Source organism: Ochotona curzoniae, unplaced genomic scaffold (genome assembly GCF_017591425.1).
Source record: "Ochotona curzoniae isolate NIBS_2020 unplaced genomic scaffold, NIBS_Ocur_1.0 contig_3498, whole genome shotgun sequence".
NCBI classification, from domain to species: domain Eukaryota; kingdom Metazoa; phylum Chordata; class Mammalia; order Lagomorpha; family Ochotonidae; genus Ochotona; species Ochotona curzoniae.
Genome location: NW_024465885.1, coordinates 1,956,813 through 1,980,716, shown reverse-complemented (window position 1 = coordinate 1,980,716; position 23,904 = coordinate 1,956,813). Strand labels below are relative to the sequence as shown.

Sequence of the window (23,904 nt, the reverse complement as noted above, 5' to 3'; positions counted from 1 at the left end):
TATAATTACATTTGAAAACAAGTTGATGCCAAAAACAAAACAAGAACACCCCAAACCTTGCAATTGTCTTTCTTTGATTTTTTTCTATGTTTCTGTTTCTCTAGAAAATATTCTTGAGAAAGATCTTCGTGGAAGACTTTATATCAACCGTGTTTTTCACATCCCTGCTGAGAAAATGTTTGAATTGATTTTCACCAGCTCACGCTTCATGCAGAGATTTTTCAATTCCAGAAATATAATAGGTTAGTCTTTGTGTTCTTACCTAATGATACATTTCAGAGAATTTTATTATTCTTGAAACATTGGACCTATTAAATGGATTTATGTTATTAGGAAAAATTAGACATGTTTTGATTTTATTTTGGCCATATATGAACTAGTATTTAAATATGTGATTAGATTCACATGTTAACAGTCTAATTGTTTAATTAGGAAGATGCTGTCACAATTATGTTCTTATCTGGTGAAAACTAAAACTACACTTATTGGTGCATTATTCATTAATGTATCTATGAAGTTAGATTAAATTCAAAGGATTTCATTGTGGAACAACTAGATGCAAGTTTAGTATATATTGGAACAATTACTTTGTTGAATGGTTTGACAGTATCTTCCAAAGCTATGAACTATCTGTGCCTTAGTAGTTTAACACCTATCTTGGCTCCAAACTCAAAAGTTAAATATTCATCAATAATAGAATGGCTAAACAGGTTGTATATACAGTTTTTACCATAAAAGAATGTTGTGGTAACTAAAAAAATAAGCTACTGATATTGCAAAAATATGAGCAAATCTCACAGACACATATTAAGAAACAGAATTTAGATAGGAAGTGAAGGATGGACCTAGTGTTTGGGCCACTTACGTGGAAGACATGGGGAAAGCTAGTGGTTTCTGGCTTTAGGACAGCTCAACTCTGGGAGTTGCAGCTGTTTGGGGAATGAATCAGTGGACGGAGCACCTCTCTATCTGATTCTCCCTCTGTCTCTGTAACTGCCTTTAAAGTAAACAAATTTTTTAATGTACATACTATCTAATTTATTTTTTGAAAGATATATTTGTTATTTATTTATTTGAAACTCAGGATGACAGAGACAGAGCTCTTTCACACATTGTTGAACTCCTCAGATGACCACGATGATTGGGGCTGGACCAGGTTGAATCCAGGAACAAAAGGAATTCTATCTGGGTTTCCCATGTGGGTTTTGGGTGCCCTGACACTTAGTGCATCTTCTGCTGCTTTTCCAGGTGCATTAGCAGGAAGCTGGATCAAAAGCAGAACAGCCTGGATTTGAGTCACTATGCCATAATGCTGACCCTTATGTAATTTATGTTTATAAAATTAAAACATTTAATCTATGAGCATCATGTCAATATAGTAGTTATTTCCCTTTGTCCACAGTTGTGTGGGTAAAGTCTAGGAGAAAATTTTTGGAGTGGAAGTTCTCTGTCTTGATTCGGAGTGCTAGTATAGATCTGTGTTTTCTTTGTGAAAATTGTGGAGCTTGGGGTTGCCATTTTGACCCCAGCATCCTGTGTATACATTGGTTTGAGTCCCAGCTACTTTACATCCAAACAAGTTTCCTGCTAAGGTGTCTAGGAAAACAGCAGAAGATGGTCAGGTTTTGGGGCCACTGCCTGCCATGGGAAAGACCTAGATGGAGCTCCAGGCTTAGCCCTGGCTGTTTCAGCCATCTGGGGTTGAACCAGTGGATGAAACGTCTTTTGCGCTCTCTTTTTCTCCCTCTCATCCTTCCTCCTCTCTCCCTCTGCCTCTTTCTATCTACTCCCCCCACTCCCAACTCTGCCTGTAAAATAAATAAATACATCTTAAAATCATGGTGTTATACACTTGAGATTACAGATTCTGTCATATACTTCAATGAAAGTACAAAAGAAGATTACATTTAGGAAATTATTTTCAATTCACAAAAAGTATTGATAAATTAAAAGTTCTCTCTTGGTAAATATCTCAGCTCAGCTTCTGGTTAGTGTTGACTTGAATTGATCCTCTGTGTCTCTAGGTACTTTGTTGATTTGGAGAGCATATGGTTCAGCTGATTCTGTAAAACTAGAACCTAGCAGCAGCATAGGTTCATGCAGGGTCATTCAGCTGACACAGTCAAAGAGAAAATGATTCTTCAGTCAGTTTGTTTTTTAAGGATTTATTTTTTTAACTTTTATTGGAAAGGCATATTTTACAGTAAGAAAATGAAAGAAATAGGAGTCTTCCATCCTCTGGTTCAGTCTCCAAATGGTGACAACAGCCAGAGTGGGCTAATCCAAAACTGGGAGCCAGGAACTTCATTTGGGCCTTCTTCCTGTGCTTTTCAAAGATGTAAGCAAAGAGCTAGATGGGAAATGGAGCAGCTGAGATGGAAAACATGCCCAAATGGAATATTGGCACTGCAGGTAGAGGATTAGCTTTCTAGGATACCATGCTGAACCCTTCTGCATTCAAGTTAAATACAATTTATACTCTAGGGTTTTTAATAAGAAGCTGATTTTATTTTTTCTTTAAAATTTAGAAAAGATTCATTACTTTTTAACAGATTCAGTGTGATTTATAGATGCAGTTCTAAGAACATAATATTCTCTTTTTTGAAACTTACATAAAAAAAACCTATTTTTATAGATATTAAAATTGATATGGATTTTACATGTACTAAAATTATTTCTTCCTACTAGCAATAGTGGAGTAACAAAAATTTCTAATTGATAGTTATGAGTCTTATAATTATATTGAGTTGCATAATTTTTTTAAAAAGTATCTATTTTTCTTTTCCAGTTTTAAAAAAAGTGTTATATATGGGAGGTAAAAATCTTCTTTACTCAGTAGCTTATACTTAAGTTATTATTATCTGTCCTGGATTATTTTGTAATTTCTTGCTGTTCATTTCTACCTGAAGTACAGTTGGATGTATCATTTCCCTTGATTTTTTTTTGTTTTTTGAATTTTAAGCTTTATTTGTGGGGCAGAGAGTCAGTAATGTAGGCAGACAGAAAGACAGAGAGCTCCCATCCAATGGTCCATGCTCTAGAAACCAGCAACAGCAAGGCTGGGCCAGACCAAAGCTGGGAGCTGAAAACTCAACCCAAATGTTCCTGGTGAGTGGCACCTGTTGCTTCCCAAGATGTACTTTAGGAGGAAGTTGGAACCTGAAGTAAAGCTGGGACTCAAACCCAGGCATCCCAAGAGGCATCTTAAATGTTTGACTAAAGTCCTACCCCTTGCTTCATTTACTCACGTGATTTCTGTTTATGGTACCCTGCCATATTTATGGCCAAAAAAAAAAAGCCCATAACAAACATATTAGTGTATGCTATTACTTAATCAAATTTGTCTTTTGAAACACATTTTCACCTGTGTGATATCATATGAGGTTCCATACATATGACTATATCTTCCATCTGATGTTATAAATGACTTTTAGAAGTGAAGGCTCCTGTTGAATTTAAAGTCTAAGTGGGCACCTTGCCAGTTATACATAGATTTAGTTTAAAAGCTTTACACCCAGAGAGAAGCTGTTGTGACTGCAAGTCACACTACTGCCCTCTGAACTTACTGCCTGGCAATCACAGCTATATATTTCTGCAAGATGAGTTTCAAGGGCTTCTTTTAAAAATATTAAGAGCTTTGTTTAAAATTTCTTGCTTTAATAATTATTTATGGATTAAATTCCAGTATTGAAACTACTACTGCTGGATCTAATTTTTTTCTTCATTAGTTGACTTTAAATCGGTATTATCTTTAATCCACACCTTAATTCTACACCTTTGCCAACACTTCTAATATTTATTTTTTTAACAATAGCCAGCCCATTGGATATGAAGATTTTCCTATTTAAAAACTTTATTGCTTCAGTGTGTTCTTTACCTGTCAGCTTTGCAAGTCCTGCTATGTGTTATTTCATCTAAAGATGTCAAAATGGCTCATATGGTCCTTTCCTGGACTGTTACCATTTTTCTTACGGTTTCATTCCAGATGTTTTATGTTGTATGAGCTTTACTGAGGGACTGGAAGAGTATTGCTAGATGATGTGTAGTGTATAGTACTCAGCAGGTCTTGACAACATTGGTGAAAACACAGATGTCACAGGAATGGGAAGAAGTTGTTTTTGTTGTTGTTGTTGTTCAGTGCCTTTGTTGAACACTGCATTTTTTTTTAAAGATTTATTTATTTATTGGAAAGTCAGATATACAGAGAGGAGGAGAGACAGAGAGGAAGATCTTCCGCCCGATGATTCACTCCCAAGTGAGCGCAATGGCCGATGCTATGCTGATCCGAAGCCAGGAGACTCTTCCAGGTCTCCCACGTGGGTGCAGAGTCCCAAAGCTTTGGGTCGTCCTTGACTGCTTTCCCAAGCCATATAAGCAGGGAGCTGGATGGGAAGTGGAGTTTCCAGGATTAGAACTGGTGCCCATATGGGATCCCAGCGCATTCAAGGCGAGGACTTTAGCTGCTAGGCCATGCCGCTGGGCCCAAACACTGCATTTTAAATGGCAAAATCCATTGATATCTTTAAATCCTGTTTAACTGTGTATTTTTAGTATTATTTTCTTGAAATTTTGACCAAAGTAATCTTTAGAAAATATTTTGAAATTAACTGAATATCTTATTTCATGTTCAGATTCCATAGTTTGTGATATGCTTGTTTGTCTTTTAAACTTATTTACAAGATCTTTGCAGATACTGAAAAGGCAGCATCAAGATCCCTCATTAAATTCCTGAGCCTAATGGTATAAAAGAAGTTGAGTAAAATTGGCTATATCATAAAGCCTTGCTGTATTCCTTTGATGATGGATAATGGGTTAGGTAAAGGCTTTTATGCTTCAGGATGTTGCTGAATAGAAGCCAAATATATTAAGAAATTGCCTAAGTCTATTTGTGTTTGCTTTAGCTTATTTCTTCTGGTCTTTTGAATAGAGTTGATAATGCTCTTATCTATACTTCCCCAATTTGGGCTGGCTGAATGAAATGACCTTCACTGTACAGTGCTGTGTTTTATAGCTATGTCTCTGTTCAAAGGGAGTTTTCACTCATTGTGCTTGCCTTGAGTAATTAAAAAATGGTTTCTACTAAGTTTTTGCCATAAGTGGAAATGATTCTATTGCCTTCTTAACATAAAAATATTATATAATAGTTTATATTCTATTGCCTTAACTTTACTAAAGATTTTAGCAGACAAACCACTGATTGGATGATTTCTCATAACTGACATTTTTCTACCACTTGGTACCAAGGTCATATTGTTGCATAATGAAAAATATATTCCAAAGTTTTATCTTCAGTGGTGGGAATTTTGAGTGTTCTTCTGCCTCTGATGAGATACTACTTTTTAAAAAGATTTATTTATTTTTATTGGAAAGGCAGATTTGTAGAAAGCTCAGGAGAGACACAAAGATATTCCATCCAGTGGTTCACTTCCCAAGAGGTTGTGATGTCTGGAGCTGAGCCAATCCGGAGCGAGGAGTCAGGAGCTTTTTCTGGGTCTCCCATATGGGTGCAGGGTCCTAGGGCTTTGGGCCATCCTCCACTGCTTTCCCAGGTCATAAGCAGGGAGCTAGATGGAAAGTAAAACAGCCAGGACATGAATTGGTGCCCATATGAGATCCCTGCATATACAAGGTGAGGATTTAGCCACTAGGCTGTCACGCCAGGTCCAAACTACTAGACATTTTTAAAAGGAAGCCTAAATATAAACCAACTTTTATTTTAAAAAAAAGTAAAACATGCATTAATACAAAAAAATTAGAAATAAATGAATCAGAGATGGAGATCATGCCACTTGTGTGGCATGAGGAAGCTCATGGAAATGCATGCTATGAAAAAAACTATGAGTAATTTTCGAACATGCTTTTGCATCCAGAAAAACTCCCTATCTTCCCATTCCAATTTTTCATAATTATTTTGAAGTACTCTTTCCTTTAATGTTAAATTAAAATGGAGTTGTAAGGAGTGTTCGAGTAGTCAAAAATAAAAATGTGGGAAAGCAGATGTTGTAGTGATGTGGATTAGATTGCCATTTTGGCTAGTGAGCAGCATGTACCAGAGTGCCTGGGGAGTCTCACCTCTGCTTCCATTCCAGCTTCTGCCAGTGCACCTGGGAGGCAGCAGATGGGGGCCAAGTACTTAGGTTCTGATGGAGTTCTTGGCTGTTGGTTTTGACCTAGTTCAGACCTGGATTTTGTGGACCTTTGGGGAATAAAACAGCAGATGGATAAAGTTCTCTCTCTTATTCTGCCTTTCAAATAGATTAAACTTTAAAAAATGTTAGAACCAATTACTTTCTGTTTTCTGTGATTAGACGTAGTATCTACTCCTTGGACTGTGGAAGCTGGAGGTGATCAGCTGAGAACCATGACCTACACTATCGTACTTAACAATCCTCTTACCGGGAAAAGCACCAGTGCCACCGAGAAGCAGGTATGCATGTCCACTTTGCTGGTATTCCAGAAGAATCCTTCCTGTGAGGAGAGGAGATGCCTATTATAGTTCAGCAATTTACAAGGCAAATTGAACAAATAAAGATCAGGAAAACTGAAGAGAGAGAAATGATCATATTAAGAGACTTAAGAGGCATATAAACTATACCAACTCAAATTTAATCCAAGCAGATCACTAGTTAAAAAGATATAAGATTTAGAGAACTGTATATTATGTATAATAGTGGTCTTATAGCTATATTTTAAAGAAAATAACATTTAAAAAAGAAATATAGTTAAGAATTTATAGACAGAAAAATTTATAAACAAAAACTGAAGTATTTGTGGGTGAAATTGCAGTGGCTTCTGGGTTTGCTTCAGGTGCAGCATAGTCAGATGGAGGGTGGTGGTGGGTGGGAAGGCGGGGCTGGGGCATGGATCAAACAGGGCTGGGCCTGAGTTAATGTTGCCTTTGGCACATAAGGTCATGAGAGTTCATTGTACTTCATTTCTACTCTTGTGTGTGCTCACAGTTTTACATAATATAAATTTAAAAGCAGAAACATTACTGAAATATGATTTACAGAATCATGTCAAGGGTTAAAGCCAAATAACTACATGGCTGCTAATATATGTGGAGAATATAAGCTATTTAATGTTATTCTTCTTACAGTGAAGCGTGTTTGGCTAATTGTGTTGAAACATGGTTTAGCTGTTTTGCAAAGGACATCTGAACCAGTTGTGCTCTCACAGATTTGTGCATCAGCATTAAAAGGCATTGCTATTTCTTTTTTTCCTCTCTCCCTTTCTTCCTTTCTCCATTCCTTCCTTTTTTCTCTCTTTATTTTTAAGATTTATTTATTTTTACTGTAAAGTCACGTTTATGGAGAGAAGGAAAGACAGAAAGATCTTCCATCCTTGTTTCACTCTCCAAATGGCGACAATGGCTGGAGCTAAGCCAATCCAAAGCCAGGAGCCAGGTCTCCCAGACAGGTGCAGAATCCCAAGGCTTTGGACTGTCCTCTGCTTTGTCATGCCATAAGCAGGGAACTAGATCAGAAATGAAGCAGCAGGGACTTGAACTGGCACCCATAGAGGATACCAGCTCTTACAGGTGTAGGATTAGCCATTGAGCCATAGCTCCAGCCCTGGAACTTGTTTCTTTACCTTTTGTTCATGTTAAAAAATTATTCATTGTATTTCATAGAGAGAGATCTTCATCCTCCAGCTTATTCCCGAAGTGCCTGTAGTAGTCAGGGCTGGGCCAGCCCAGAACTCAATCTAAGCCTTCCATGTGGGTGGCCAGGGACCACCCAAGTACATGATCTGCCTCCAAGGATGTGTGTTAGCAGGAAGCTGGAAAGGGCTGCTGCAGAGCGGAGCTAATGCTTGAACCCAGGCACTCACTTAGGAGTTGTTCTGCATGAAATGCCTGCCCTCTCCCTTATCTTTCTTTTTTTTTAATAACAATCATTTATTAATACTAGTAATTAATATTATTTATTAAAAATACTTAATAACCAATACATTACTAATTAAAGAGAAGAAATGCAAAGCAATTTAATTTGGCATTTGTTAGAGTTTTTAAGTTCTTAATCCTGTGGTGGATGTGCCTTCAGTGTAAACCTTGGCAGGAAAATTCTGAAAGGGATACTGTGGTATTTCAAATGGAACATACATTGTTTGGATTGCATGGTATCTTTCAAAAACATTCAAAAGATTGTCAAGCATTCGATAAAAATTTGGCATTCCAGTAGTCCTTGGTAATCTTGGAAACTTTTCTTCCTGAGAGGGTGGGTAGAAAAAATGTGATTAATGTCAGCACATTTTGGCTGATAACCACTTTAAATCCTGTGACTGGAAAGTGATATTTGTTTTACTGATTTCCTTCTTCACATTTGTGGTGAGAGGTAGTTTTGCTAAATTCTGATGAATGTGGAAGTGAGGATCCTTATTTTGTTCAATTGATTTTCAGTTGCTCCCTTAACAGAAATTTACAACCCTATAAATGAATAAACACAAAGAGATGATATGATTCTTTTTCCCTTTTCATGCCTAAAAGAAAAAAAAAATGTGCAAGAAAATGGAAGAAAACCAACAGTATTTTAAAAAGAAGTTTAGGCTACTTATTTATTTTTATCTGAAACGTACAGGTGCAGAGAGAGAAGCTCTTCCATCCTCTGATTTACTCCCCAGATGATTGCATTGTTTAGGACTTCTGGGTCTCTCACATGTGTGTATGGACCTAAGTACTTGGGCTGTGTTTGGCCTGCTTCCCCAGAACATTAGCACAGAGTTGTTGAAAGTGGAACTGAGGCTGAAACTAGTGTCCAAAAGGGATGCTGGTGCTCAAGGTGACTGCTTAACCTGTTACATCACAACACTGACCTAGCAAATATTATTTGTTGATTACCTTCTCAACTTGCAGACAGCACAGCCAACATGGAGGCTCTTCTAGCCTTGTTCATTGACTCCTCACATCTTTTGTCATTTCTGAGAAGGAAAAGCCAAGAAACTCAAAATATTAAATATGTACTTATATAGTCTTTTTTAAGATTTATTTATTTTATTGAAAAGGCAGATATACAGAGAGGAGGAGAGACAGAGAGGAAGATCTTCTGTCCAATGATTCACTCCCCAAATGGCTGCAATGGCTGTTGCTGCGCTGATCCGAAGCCAGGAACCAAGAACTCTTCCAGTTCTCCCATGGGGGTGCAGGGTCCCAAGGCTTTGGGCCATCCTTGACTGCTTTCCCAGGCCACAAGCAGGGAGCTGGAGGGGAAGTGGAGCCATCAGGATTAGAACCGGCGCCCGTATGGGATCTTGGTGCGTTCAAGGCGAGAACCTTAACCATTGCACTACCGCCCGAATATGTACTTATATAGTTTTTAAAATCTTATTTTGACAGACTCTGTACAAAGAAAGTCGAGAAGCACAGTTTTACATGGTAGATGCGGAAGTCCTGACTCATGATGTTCCCTACCATGATTACTTCTATACTGTGAACAGATACTGTATTATTCGATCTTCAAAACAGAAGTGCAGGCTGAGGTGAGCTGTTGTAAATCCTTGTGTTCATGAGGATAGGCTGGGTTATGCTCAGGTACCATGGTAGTCATGCTTTCTTTGCTTTACACAGCAGCTTGATTTTTTACTTAGATTACATGTCCAACACTGGTCAGCAGAGGGGTCAGGCTTCTCCCTCCAAAGCTCCAGCTGAAGAAGCCTTTGGTAATTGGAGCAACACAGTTCATAGGAAGGTCAGTTCAGCTGACATAAGAAGGAAGAGCATAAGGATTGGCCAGAAGTAATCATGTGAGGCTGTTTAATAGAAAGGGGTCTGGGAATTCTTAGGGAGCACTAGGTAGCAGTAACCAAACCTACTGCATTGAGAAATCAGAAACGATACATTAAAGAGGTAATGATAGCAGTTAGAAGATTTAGCATTTGTTTTTGGCCTTTTTGCTGTTTAGGTAATGCAATTCATGGGTAGAGAAAGGAAAGAAATAAAGTGAAAGGTAGTTACAAGGAAAAAATGATAAAATTGTTAGCAGCATAATAATTTTTTAAATGGTCATTATTAATGAGCGCATTTGCTTTTACAATTTTAGTGACTTTGAATTTTTTACTTTCTGATGAATAGTCTTGCATATATGTTGATAATATTAATATAACTAGAATCCTAAATATTATTTTTCATTCTTATTAGAGTTTCTACAGATATGAAATACAGAAAGCATCCATGGGGCATTATCAAATCTCTTATTGAGAAGAATTCCTGGAGTTCGTTAGAGCACTATTTCAAACAACTTGGTTTGTGATTTTTAAATTTATTTTCGTAAAAATAGCACCTACTAATAAAAATGGTGATTGAATCTTTGAATTCATAGAAGGAACTGATAAATGATGTTACAATGACTTTCACTAATGTTGTCACATTTCTCACATTGTGTACCGCTTGGGGAATTTCAGAACTTTGCCTGAGCCTAGCAAAAACCATGAGTGTAATGCTTAGTATATGCCAGACTTAAGAGTCCTATGTACTTTGTCAAAACTAACTTATTTCACACTCAGAACAATACTATGAGGTGAGTATGCCTGTTCTCTGTTTTGTGAAAGAAGGGATTGAAATCCGTGTAGCTAAGAGCAGTTGATAGTACTCCCTCTTTTGCAAGGAGGCCGTGAAGCTGACTGCAGGTGCACAACCAGACCAGATGGGGAAACTTTTCTGTCTCTAAGGTTTGAAGAGTCCTCAAGCCCGTTCTTCTCTAAAAGTGAAAGCTGGGAGTCAAATTTCACAGCATGATGTCAGCCTGTCTAGCAATGGCATTATGTTACTTAAGTCGTTTTGGTAAAGGAGCATACTGGAAATGATATAGTTACTCTGTGTAATTCTTAACATGCGCATGACTAAAAAATATGCATATAAACATATATCAACACACATTAATTAATTTTAGTTGGAAGAAGAAATGATGATTCGACAGTTCAGAGTAATTTAAGGCTTTATCATCTTTTTGTTGATTGTTTATTTTCCTTGAGTTTCTCCCTTTCATGATTTCATTATTAAACTCCTCATAAGGAATGGAGCAAATGAAACTAAAGAATTAGCTTGTTCACTGAATAATAAGCTTCTAAAAAAAATATGGTGTTAAAAAAGTTGAAATAACTGGAAAAAATTAGGCTGTTAAACTGTTCATAGAATTTCTTCACTAACACTTCCCTTCCTACACACTGTCATTGAAAATTAGAACTATTCTATGTTCCTTCTTCCTCTGAGGTAGATGAGTACCATAACCTATCTGGAAATCTTTCTAATGATCCAGTGTAAATGGGCAGCCTGTTGTTTCCATAACTGAAACCATTACATTAATATTTAACATCGCACATGGCAAATTTGCTCTCATGATCCCATCATTTATTCATACACGTTCTTCCTAGAACAATGAAGCCTCATTATGGGGTCATTGTGCTCTCCCAAGCTTTTCATTAAGAGTGAAGTTTGAATCTAAGCCATAAGAACCTAAAGAATGGTTAAAAAAAAATTCCCAAGCTTAAACAAATACCCACCAGCTCACCCAAAATCCTTGTGTCTTACAGTTGAGAAGTTTTCATCACTATTTAAAGATCTCTTCCCCCTCTACTTCTTAGAGTCGGATTTGTTAATGGAAGAATCTGTGTTGAATCAGTCCATTGAAGAACCTGGAAAACTTAGTGGCCTGCGAAGGAGAAAGCGCACATTCAACCGGACAGCAGAAGCACCCCCTAAACTTTCTTCTCAGCGTTCTTCTGGAGATGTAGCCTTCGAGGCCAAAGGGGATCTCACAGGTGCATAGAGCTGAAAATGTTTAGTAAAACGAAGCAGATTGTGCCTGTTGTGTGTAACACATATTGGGAGGTCTCAGATGTCTTCCACCATTCTTGATGTTGATCGCACACTGAGTCCTTTAAAGACAACTGAAGAAGGAGTATAAAGGAGGCAGGCACAGACTCAGTGTAGTATTTTATTTTGCCCACAGGCATACTAAAAATTTTTTTATATAAAAACTGTGCTCTGACAACCCAATACCCAAAACCCTTCACAGTAGCCATTGGTTGGAGCTCTGTAGTCAGAGCTGGGTGCTCCACAGCTCAGCACAGCCCTCACCACAGTCACTGCCTGTGTGACTCTGGGTGGCCTTGCTCTTTTATTGCATACCTAGTTAGCATTTACAAACTTCTGACTTCTGCCTCTAAAGGTTCTACTCTTAAATCTTTGTGTACTGCCAGGACTAGCCCAGTAAAAAATTCAAGATGTACTTTGACTTTTATTATCCTCACTGTCAAGGTAGAAGACATCTGGTTTCTACTAAGTGTTTCTCCCTCCTTCTTATATTATATATAAGATGTATATGTGTGTATATATATATCTCATATATTATATATTATACATATTATATCTTATATATATACACATATATACACACACATATATATACACATATTGTTGTCATACTTTTTTCTCCTCCTACATTATCAAGTCTTCTAAGCCTCATATAATCTATTTATCTACTATTTAAAATGAAGGATCCCTTAAGTATGGAATTTGAAAGACTGGGTAATGGTGAACAGTTGAATTTTTTAAAGAGAGGGAAACATGGTACATGAACTATATCAAATATCATGGTCAGAGACAATAATAAAATATCATCCATGATGTGTTGCTTATTTAATTAAATCACAAGTTAATTTCAGACCCAGCATGGTAGCCTAGTGGTTAAAGTTCAGCCTCACACATGCTGGGATCACATATGGGTGCTGGTTCTAATCCGACAGTCCCACTTTCCATCCAGCTCCCTGCTTGTGGTGTGAGAAAGCAGTCGAGGACAGCCCAAACCCTTGGGACCCTGCACCTGCGTGGGAGACTCGGAAGAGCTCCTGTCTCCTGCCTTCAAATTAGCGCAGCAACGGCCATTGTGGCCGCTTGGGGAGTGAATCATCAAACGGAATATATTCCTCTCTTTCTCCTCTTCTCTCTATATATCTGACTTTGCAATGAAAAATAAATAAAACTTTAAAAAAAATAGCAAGTTAATTTTAATATAGGCAAAATCTGAAGGACTCAGTAGGTTTTCTCTATGTAAATTTGTTTCAGATTACTCAGGATATCAGAAATTTAAAAAAGGAAATAGGGTTTTGCTGTAAATCATTTTGTCTTTACAAATAATTAAATTTTTTTTTCTAGTTCTTTTCAAGTGAATGTACCAGTTGTAGTAGTATATGATCACAGTCTGCCTTCTAACACAGCCTTTTGCTTTTGAAATGCAGGAAGAAGGAAGAAGGAAGTGGAAGACTACAGCACCGCCCTGGTGGTGGTGATGAGTATTTTGTAAGTATTTGTTATGAATACTTTCTTTGTTGCGTCTTTGTTTATCCTGAACTAGTTGTCAAGATAATTGGAATGCATACATGCATTATTGTAGAAATTGTTACTATTTGGCCAATGTTCTCCCGCAAAAACGATAATTTTGTAAATTTCAGGCTGATAGATTTTGATGTATGATTTTCAGAATTCTTAAATTTGAGGGAATATAAAATGCTTATTAAATGCTTTTCTTATTTTTTAACCCATCTATTTCTACCATCATCAATTTTTTTGGAAGTTTTGTACGTTGAATAGAAGCATTTATGTTTACATGCCAGTAAAGTCTCAAAAGCACTTTCTTTGACTAGACCAGGGATTCCTACCCTGACTATGCCTAATAATCACTTGGTGAGTTTGTGCAAATGCAGCTTTTTCAATCCTACTGCCAGACATAGATTGAGTAGGCCTTCCTTGGGTATCAAGAATTAGTACTTGGAAGCAATCACCCCGGATTATTCTGATGCAAGTGAACTGAATGTGATATGCTGAAAAATACCGGGGCATGGATCCCAGAATGTATGATCAAAGCCATTCAGCAGACTTCATCCCATTTCTGAGTACTGACGCCCACACAGCTGTTTAGGGGTCAGAGCAGCCCTTCTGACTGAATGGGACGGACCTGGACCTCAGTGATCTGCTCTGCGTCATACATGGATAGAATAAAGCTTTCACATTAGCTGCTTCTTTGTAATCATACATTGCAATACATAGAAAATGTTTGTGGTTCCTAGGGGTTTTATAACAGGTTTCACATTATGCTTAAACTGATTTGCGACCACCATTTTTTTTAAAATTTTATATCATTTTATGACACAGTTTCATATGCTCTGGTATTTCCCCAACCCCTGCCCAAGCCCTTCCCCCATGCTGAATTTCTCTATATTGTTACAGTAGTACAGATCATATCCAATCATGATTCCTTCATTGCGGGCATGGACCATGTGGAGAGTCCAGCATCTTATTGTCCAGATAAATTCAACAATTTCATTGGGAGACCATCCTTGGTCTGAAAGTTGAGCTGGCAGAATATCATCTCTTCCACTGAGATGCGACCACCGTTTTTAATGGCAAACATCCTCAGTTTTCTTTTGTACTACTTTATATAAAATCATACTCAAATGTTGACTATATAATAACTTTAAAGTCAAAATAATACACACATTTAATTTTCTTGCTATTATTTTAAAAAATCTCAAAGGACAAAAATGAACATTACAATTTTTAAATTTAAGTCAAAATTTTAACACAGAAAAAGTAGTGAGATGTCACCCATATGCTTGTATGTATAATAATGTATTTATTCATTCACTTCCAGTTATGCACTCATGTGAAAAACTACTTTGAAAACCACCACATTAAGTTCATTTAGCATGTAATACTTTCTATAATATAACATTGATGCATGTTTGGTATTTTATACTTTGTCTAAGAGAAGCAAAATTTTTGCTGAACAGTATATTTATTTTTTGGCTTCTCCTGGGAATACATCATAGTCTGCCTGAGATCAGCTCCATATTGATCTTCGTTTCCTTTTTGAAATGAAGCATTATGGGTATATAATAGCTTAGGTCAAAGGCACTCAAAAATAGATCCTGAAAGCTTACCAGGTGGATTTCTAAGCTGGTGGTCACACATCAATACTGGCTGGGATTCCTGGCAAAGAGATGTCAGACTCAATTCCAGCCTGTGGTTAGAGTTCTTTTGAGGATTTTATTTTCATTCTAGGTGCGTTATATTGTTTCCTTCAATGTCAACTTATAAGCTGTGGGGTCCTATAATAAAATAGGAATGATTGATTTAATATTAATGAGAACACTAACTAAATATATGTAAAGTTTTGAATCTTTGAATGTCTATTCTGCATTAGCAACACTTTACATATGGTTACGTGTGGACTGACCAGGCCCGATTTTCTCCATCCAGTTTGCTGTTGCTAGTTTTGCTCAATGTGACACTATTTTTGAAACTGTCCAAGATAGAACATGCTGCTCAGTCCTTTTACCGGCTCCATCTCCAAGAAGAAAGATCTTTAAAGTAAGTTTCCCTCTGGCTTCTTTTCACCCGATTATTCAATAATGTTTCAGTTACAGAAAATATAATTTCAGTTTCAGGGATCTGGTTTGTGAACGAGCCTGTACTTAGAAATCACTCCTTTCCTTTGGTGTTTTGTTTGTGAACTTCTGGGGCACTGGCAGTTCTCAAGAATGAAAGCCTGAAAACTCTTCTCTTGATTTTAAAGATGGTACTTTTCTTTCAGTTTAGCCTCTGATGTGGTGTCAAGAGCAGAAAATACTCCAAAAAGCAAAGGTCAAGCCCATCATTTAAAAGGAGTGCTCCAAGACTCCATAGTGATGCTTGAACAGGTATGAGGCCCTGCATTACCACAGTGAGCCAGCGGCTGTGGCGATGAGGGAACGTTGTACCATTATTTGAAGAAGCTTACTGTATGACACATGTCAGAAACAGAGCTGCCTGTGCCTTGTTCTTACACAGTGGGAGCACACTATACACACTGGTGTTTTTTCATGATAACTCTTTCCATGAATGTTTTGAAAATCTTTCCTATTCATGGATTTCAAAAAATGTTGTGTTCCAGAATAAACATATCTGTTCTTTCCAATTTCCATTATGTTTTTGTAGTGTTTTGTATATATTCTTCAGTCCCATGAACCAAGAATTAGGATTTCCTTGGAGAAAGATTAATACTTTGATTGTGGATAAGATTCGTATTTTTCAAAACTGAAAACCAGAAAATAGAATTGTACTGAAATGTGAATTATTGAGACTTTGTTAGGATATCCTGTGGACACCTGAGTTACTGTCTCACAGAAGCATTCTTTGGGTGCACAGTTGGTTTGTAACCTCCACCTCCCACCATTTTCCTCCTCTCCTCACTTTGAACTGATCACTGTGCCTCACAGAGAAACAGTCTCTCTCCCGCCTGGGCCAAGTCCAGGAGCCTTCCTCATCCGTGCACCCTGTCTCCCTCCTCATCCCTGTTAGAGGCCTTCCTCAGCCTAGGGAGGCAAGCACCCACTCCTGTGAGTGAGAGACTCCCTCCTTTCCTCTGGCACCCTCAGTTTCGGTTCTCCTTGGTCAACAGGGTCTTTGCCAGGAGCGCCTGACTCTGCGCTGTTACTCTTTATCAGCAAACCCTGGTCATCCTCTCCTTCCTCTACTGTCTGCTTCTACTCCCCTCCACTGCCAGGCTCTTTCAGAATTGCCTGCTCTGGCTGTTACCACTTTACTCGTGATCCACACACTTAAAAACTTGTTTGGAACAGACACATAATAAAATTGTATGCATTTATGCGGTATCATGTGATATTTTGACACATGTATACATTTTTTTTCACCATAAAGAAATGTTAAATGCTTGAGGGAACACATAGGTTTTCTGTATTTGGACATTTAACCCATCCACTTTTTAAGTTTGTATTTTCATTAATATCACTTGTTCACATAGTAAGTTACTTGTTCTACATGGTTTGTGTGGGAATATTGTCCCAATGCCCCTTTCTCCATTCCTTTCGCAAAGATAACCATACCTAACTCAGTTTAGTTCCTTAATTTTTCCATTTAGAGGTTATCTATTTTGATTTTCTGTTAGCGAGAAATAAGAATTTACTCTTTTTTCCCATTTATCTCCCTTCCTGCCATATAATTTTAATTCTTTCCGTCCTCAGTGAATAACATAATTTTTATCAACTCAATACTCAGTATTTACTTTTTAAAATTTAATTTGCTACTCCACGCTGAGTCATAGAATAAACCATGACTACCTTTTCTGTTCTGTGCTGGCAATCCCCTGAACTTATCGTGTTATAGTTGATTAGGTTATCAGTATTATTTATGAACGATACTGCTTCATCCTTTGACTCTGCTTATGAATCTCCTCCCAAACCTTCATCCACTCAGATGTGCTATTTTTGGAGCCTCCTGGTTTGCGCCAGTGAGGCCCAGTGGCCTTCTGGGCTTAGTGCACAGCTATTATTCTGGGAATTTCTGTTGTCTACCTCTTGTTTTCTTATATCCCACATTTTCTTATCTTGCTTACTTCCTCCTTCTAATGAGCATATGTTCTTGTAGCTTCTTCTTGAAAACAGACTTCATAGGTAAATATTAAAGAGTTTTGACTGAGTGAAAATTTCAATACTACCCTTTGATTAATAGTCTCACTAGGGATGGAATTCTGGATTGGAAAGAATATTCCTTCAGAACTTTGAAGTCATTGTGTCATTGTCTTTTTTTCTTTCTTTTTTTTAAGGATTACTTATTTAGAAGACAGTTAAAGAGAAAGGGGCTGAGGGAGATCTTCCATCCTTTGGCTCGCTGCCCATGTAACCGCAGTGATTGGGGCTGGGTCAAGTCAGGAGCCGGGAACTCCATGAAGGTGTTGCAAGTGGGTTGCAGGGACCTGAGTACTTGAGCTGTCTTTCACTGATTTCCCAAGCACATCAGCAGAGAGCTAGATGGGACTGAGCAGCTGGGACTTGAACTTGTGCCAATATGAGATACCAACGTGGCAGGCAGTGGCTTAACCTCCTGAGTAATAATTGTGGCCCCACTCCATTGTCTTTTTATATTCCAGTGTTGTTAATGAAAATTCTGATGCCATTGTTACTTGTCCTTTCATCTGGAAATTCATATCCTGCGAAAATTCTGGAAATTTTCTGGAGTCATTTCTTGCCCTTCTTGTTCTTTCTCTTTTTCCAGCTTCCATCTCTTTTTCTGTTCTACCTCAGAACAATTCGCTTGACTCTATCTCCAAATTCTAATGAATTTTTCAGTTTTTGTCAACAAGTTTTTAATTTCAAAGAGATGCCAATTTTCTGAATTCTTTCTGCTGTACAGTTACAATTGTTAAGAAAAATTATGTTGACAACAGGCAAAGTGACATAGAGACAGAGAGCTCTTCTATCTGTTGGTTCGCTCCCCAAATGACTGGAGTTCAGCCAGGCCTTCTCAGGTGCCCAGAATAGGACCCTCACACATATGGTGGGCCAAAGGACTTGGGTCACCATCTGTTTGCTGCCCCTGGTGTCTTAGCAGGGAGCTGGAGCAGAAGCAGAGCCTCCAAGACTCAAACAGGACCTCCCACAGGTGATGCTGGAGTTACAAACGGCAGTTTACATGCTGTGCAGTAATGCTAGTTCTTGTTGTATCTTTTTAAATGGCAATAATCTCTGTCATATTGATAAATTTTTAAGTTTTTCTCTGTGCATACTCATTTTCTGTCAAGATCCTTTTCCCCATTTAAATTTCTACCTTTAGTGCAAAAGGATTTCTTTAGACTAATAATGATCGTCCTTTATGGTCTACTTGTGTGGAAGCGCCTAACACGTGCCTTGGGCTAATATACCTGAACTTGTGTATAGATACATCTGCTGAAATGTTGCTGTCAGTGTCTCCAGGTCAGGTGGTCACAGGAAGGTCAGTCTTGTTCAAAGAATTACCTAGTCCCCTCATTGAAAAGGTGAAGGGTGGAGCTGTGTTTAAGCATGGGGAGGGGGAAGGACGTGGTGGAAGCCCCCCGCATGCAATGTATGATTCCTCTTTCAGTCCATGTCTTTGCCATGCTATTACCGTCCTGCTTATCCTGGCCAGAAAATAAAATGCCATACCACTGCCTATGTAGTACGCAATGTTAGATGCCCAAGGTTTTTTTTTTTTTTTAAGATTTATTTATTTTTACTGCGAAGTCAGATATACAGAGAGGAAGATCCAGTGATTCACTCCACAAGTGACCACAATAGCCAGTGCTGTGCTGATTCAAAGCCAGGAGCCAGGAATCTCCTCCATGTCTCCCATGTGGGTACAGGGTCCCAAGGCTTTGGGCCGTCCTTGACTGCTTTTCCAGGCCACAAGCAGGGAGCTGGGTGGGAAGCAGGGTCGCAAGGATTAGAACCTGTGCCATATGGGATCCCGGTGTGTCCAAAGCAAGAACTTTAGCTGCTAGGCCGTGGCATCGAGCCCTGATGCCCAAAGTTTTGTCCCATCCTTATTTTGGCTTCTCTTTTCTGACTCCCTCTTCCTGATACTCCTGACCATCAGTGCTGCGCTGAGTCTTTTGAGGATTCTTCCGGGTTAACACTGTTGGCTCTGGAATACCCCCTGTTAGTTTAGGATTCAGCTTTGTCAGGTTTGCTCAGTCATCTAGTCGCTTTCCAGAGTTACACTGCTGTTGCATGCTCTGGTGTGTTCTTCCCACCCTTGCTGATTCATGCTTTTAAAAAGAAAGATCCCTTGGCTATATGTCATATGGGGTTTCAGGAGGATGCTGAGCTGAATGCATACCTTTCATCTAGCAAGTTGCTCTTCTGCTCACTCCTGCCAGATCTTCTCTCATCATTTCCACACTGGTATTATGGGAACCAAGATTTCCATTGACCTTTAGCCAGTAAAAATACCACATCTTTTTTTTTAGAGTTTTCACCTTATGCACACATTTGATAGTGCTGACCACTCCTTTCTTGAACTATATCTAATATTGTTTTCTTTACAACCAGTTTTTCAAAACCCAGTTATATTGTGATAAATTCCCAATCTATAAAATCACCCTTGTAGAGAATTATTAGTATATTTGTAAGATTGTGCAGCCGCTCCCACTGTCAAGTACCAGGAGCCTTTTCATCATTCCAAAAGAAACCTCATACCCATTAGCAGTCACCCCCTATAACCCTAGCACCCTGTAATCTGTCCATTACTACACATTTGCCTGTTCTGACATTTCCTATAAATGGAATCATACAATATGTAATATTCTGCAGCTGGCTTTTCACTTAGAATAATGTAGAATTATTCTTTGCTGGGGAGAATCATCACTTCCACCTGACCTCTTCCTGGCCTAAATGCCCCAAGGCATTCTCTTCCTTCTTCCATTGCTTTCCTGTAGGTGATCTTATCCACTCCCCTAACTTCAAGTAACCACCTGCTATTGATGCCTGTCTCAGTCTGCTTTGGCTGTGTCAAAAGAAACAAACAAACAAAAAAAGTGGGTACTCTGCAACTTGCAGCTCCACTTCTAGAGACTGGGAAGTCCAAAATCAGGGACCAGACAGGATTAGCAGCAGAGAGGACAAAGGGCAAAAGGCACCTTGCTAATTCCCCCGGACTGTTCCTCTCAGTTTTATTCCATTCACGAGGTCCTGCCTCCCCAAGGCCACACCTTTTAATACTGTTGCACCGGGGAGTAAGTTTTTTGTTATTATTATTTTTTTAAATTTTGTTTTATGACACAGTTTCATGGGCTCTGGGATTCCCTCAACCCCTCCTCACGCCCTCCTCCGATGTTGGATTCCTCCACATTGTTGCAGTAGTATAGTTCATATCCAGTCTATCCAGTCATGATTCCTTCATTGCGAGCATGTACCTTGCATGGAGTCCAGCATCTTATTGTCCAGATCAAATCAATAGTTTCATTGGGAGACCATCCTTGGTCTGAAAGTAGAGCTGGCAGAATATCATCCCCTCCAATGAAAAGCCACAACATAACATCAACAACAATTTACAACATTATGGAGTTAATTGACATGGTGTTGAGTGACCAATATGTTAGAAAATGCAAGTTCTTAACCACATTCTGTGACTACTTCATTGACTTTTCAATTTTAGTTTATATACAACTGGCTGCTATACACCTTAGTATGGTTATAGGGTACTATTCAGCTATCTTGTGTCTATTTTCATTTTTATATTTAGCAGCTTATAGTATTGAAGCATGATTTTTACTGAACTTGGTGAATTTTAGGATAGTCCCAACAGGCTTATAACTCTAACAAGGCATATGGGGAGTAAGCTTTAACATAGGGTTTGTCGGTGCCCTAGACACTCAGTCCACAGCAATGCCCAATTCCATATCTCTCTCCCCGTCTCTTCCCTGAGCTCTGCACTGGCCTACTTGTTTGGCATCTAGGCTGGATGGCTAATAAGCAGCTCAAAATCATCATATCCAAACAGAACTGAATTTTCTTCCAAGTCAAAACTTCATTTTTTTCTAGTGGGTCTTTTTCAGAAAATGACACCACCAGCTGCTCCAGTGAAACTTGTACTAAAATATCTGCTTTCCTGTTTATTTTAGTCTATCCCTCCATACAGGTAGGGACTGTTTGCTCATTGTTGCATCTCTAGAGCTCAGGCCAGGGCCCAGCCTGGTGAGGGAAAGCTCCCTGGGTGAGTGTGTTAGAGGGTACAGAGCAACATGCACCTAAGTGCAGGCAGAAGCCTGGCAGTGCAGTTGTGCCGTCTAGGGACTGGTGGGATGGAGGGAGACCATTGTAACTTCCAAAACCACTAAACAAAAGCTTTCCACTTAGGACAGCTGTTGAATGAACCTCTTAGAAGTTAGCATGTAAGCTCCAGGAAAGTGCAAGTTTCCAGGCCATGGGAAGAGCAGTGATACTGAGAGAGGCTGTAAGGAATCACCATTTCACAGCCAGCGTCTCCCAGGGGCATCTGTAGGAGAATTGTAGTCAATGTCATGGTTAATTTTTGGCATAAAATAATCAGTAAAATTTAAACAATCTGATTTTTGCAAATTGATTTTTGTTTGCAGCTGAAGAGCTCCCTTGTGATGCTTCAGAAAACTTTTGATCTACTAAATAAGAACAAGACTGGTACGGCTGTGGAAGGCTAGTGATCTGAAGGCCTGCAACTGCTGACAGCTTGACGCTCAAAGAGAACACCTGCAAGAAACCAGAGGGTGAAGGACTTTAATGGTTGTGGGAACATTGCCATGTTTTCTCCTTACTGAGATTTCTAGTGTTTCTAAGTCTTTTCAAAAACATTTATTTGATAATTAGATGATTCACTTCTTACACATATTTCTTTTTTTTTTATAAACAGACTCTTTTTAAGATTTATTTATTTTTATTGCAAAGTTAACTATGCAGAGAAAAGAGAGAGAAGGATCTTCCGTCCAATGATTCACTCCCCAAGTGACCGCAACAGCTGGTGCTGCGCCAATGCGAAGCCAGGAGCCAGGAGCTCTCACGTGTAGGGGAGGGTGCAGGGTCCTGGGGCTTTGGGCCATCCTCCACTGTTTTCCCAGGTCATAAGCAGGGAGCTAGATGGAAAGTGGAACAGCCAGGACATGAACTGGTGCCCATATGAGATCCCTGCATATACAAGGTGAGGAGTTTAGCCTCTAGGCCACCATGCTGAGCCCTCTCACACATATTTCTAAGCTGTGAATTTTCCTCCAGTGAACTGATACACATTTCTGGAACTAAATTTCTGTGATCCTCCAAGAAAATGGGACACTCTGAATTAGAGTATTCGGCCTCATTTCTTGTGTGAGGCTTGAAGTCTGATACTTTTCAATTTCTCAGCACAAGAATTGCTACATGTCCAACAGGTTGAGGTTAAGTTCAATAGACTAAAGAATACAAGAAGAAAGAAGAAACATCTAAATCGTTGCTAATTGTAAAGGATCCACTTCCAGGCACATATCATAACATTTCTAGATTTGTGTGGTATAAATCTTAGTATCTTGCTTTATTTAACTTGTAGACTCAGTAGCCCAACCCTTTGAATGTGAATGCTGCTGATTATTATCTGTAACTGTGGAAGAGATCCTTGTGTTTTTCTTAAGGTATTAGTTCTCAGGGTTGAGCTTATCTTGCCCCTTCATACATGAAATAACAGCAGAGAACTAGGAAAGAGAAACAAGGTACCAGTGTTCAAGACGAGGACCCCTCCTCTTAGGCTTGAAAACCAGGAGATGATGTTAAAATCTGGGTACTCAGCGAGGGATCACACACACACTTGAGTTAGACTCAGCTTCCGTTCACAACTTTTCTTGGTGGAAGTGACTCATCAGGTGGAAAATAACTGTGTATTACTTTTCAGGAGCTATGTCAGGCGTCAGGCTTTATATTCCCCATGTGTGTGGCTTGCTTTACTTGGCAAATGGTAAGCCAGACACAAATTTTAGCTCTTTAACAAAAGCTTGGGTCATGCATGTTCTATACAAGTGCACGGACTTTGAAGTTTAAGGCAAAACACCAGCTTTGGCTCTTAAAAGTTATTGGGCATGTATGTGTCAAGACAGTTTTGTGCAAAATAAGGACATGATGAACTGAGGTGAAATAACTGTTCCTGCTGCCATTCTTCCCCTCCCCCCCAAGATCTGGGGAGTGTCCTGGATTACTGTTTTGTTTGACTTAATCCTTTCTCTGGCATTCTAGCCTGTGTGCAGGACACACACACACACACACACACAGAGTAAGCTTTTACTGTCCAAACAATCTTTATCTCCAGTTAAATGTTTCCAGTGTCACCTTTCTCAATGCCTCAGGACATTGCTGAATTCATTTCTGAGTTGCCAGTACCAACTGTTAGCAGGTAATTGGGTTTCTGCTGGGTGAATCCCATCTGATTTAACCAGGACCAGCACACCTACCTGAGATTTTTTTTGTTGTTGTTGGTGCGGGACTCACTAAGTGTCTGACTGTGAGCAGAGGCGACTGAATTATAAACTTGAACTTTCTTCGTTAAGTTCACAGAAGTGATCATTAGCAAACTGCTTATTTTTAAATGCTTCTTTAAAACTTGTACTTTATAGCATACCTCAG

At 38.8% G+C, this 23,904-nt stretch overlaps 1 protein-coding gene across 1 annotated transcript in view; it reads left to right on the top strand.

Moving 5' to 3' along the window:
- Positions 1-22,163, top strand: part of GRAMD1C (GRAM domain containing 1C) — a 45,190-nt gene extending 23,027 nt beyond the window's left edge. The window contains exons 5-13 of the mRNA XM_040980458.1: positions 105-242; positions 6,309-6,427; positions 9,335-9,477; positions 10,136-10,239; positions 11,578-11,754; positions 13,234-13,294; positions 15,254-15,364; positions 15,588-15,693; positions 21,885-22,163. Of these exons, the coding sequence (XP_040836392.1) occupies positions 105-242; positions 6,309-6,427; positions 9,335-9,477; positions 10,136-10,239; positions 11,578-11,754; positions 13,234-13,294; positions 15,254-15,364; positions 15,588-15,693; positions 21,885-21,965 (1,040 nt within the window). The 3' untranslated portion in view covers positions 21,966-22,163. The remainder of the gene's footprint in view (positions 1-104; positions 243-6,308; positions 6,428-9,334; positions 9,478-10,135; positions 10,240-11,577; positions 11,755-13,233; positions 13,295-15,253; positions 15,365-15,587; positions 15,694-21,884) is intronic.
- The last annotated feature ends 1,741 nt before the right edge of the window (positions 22,164-23,904 follow it).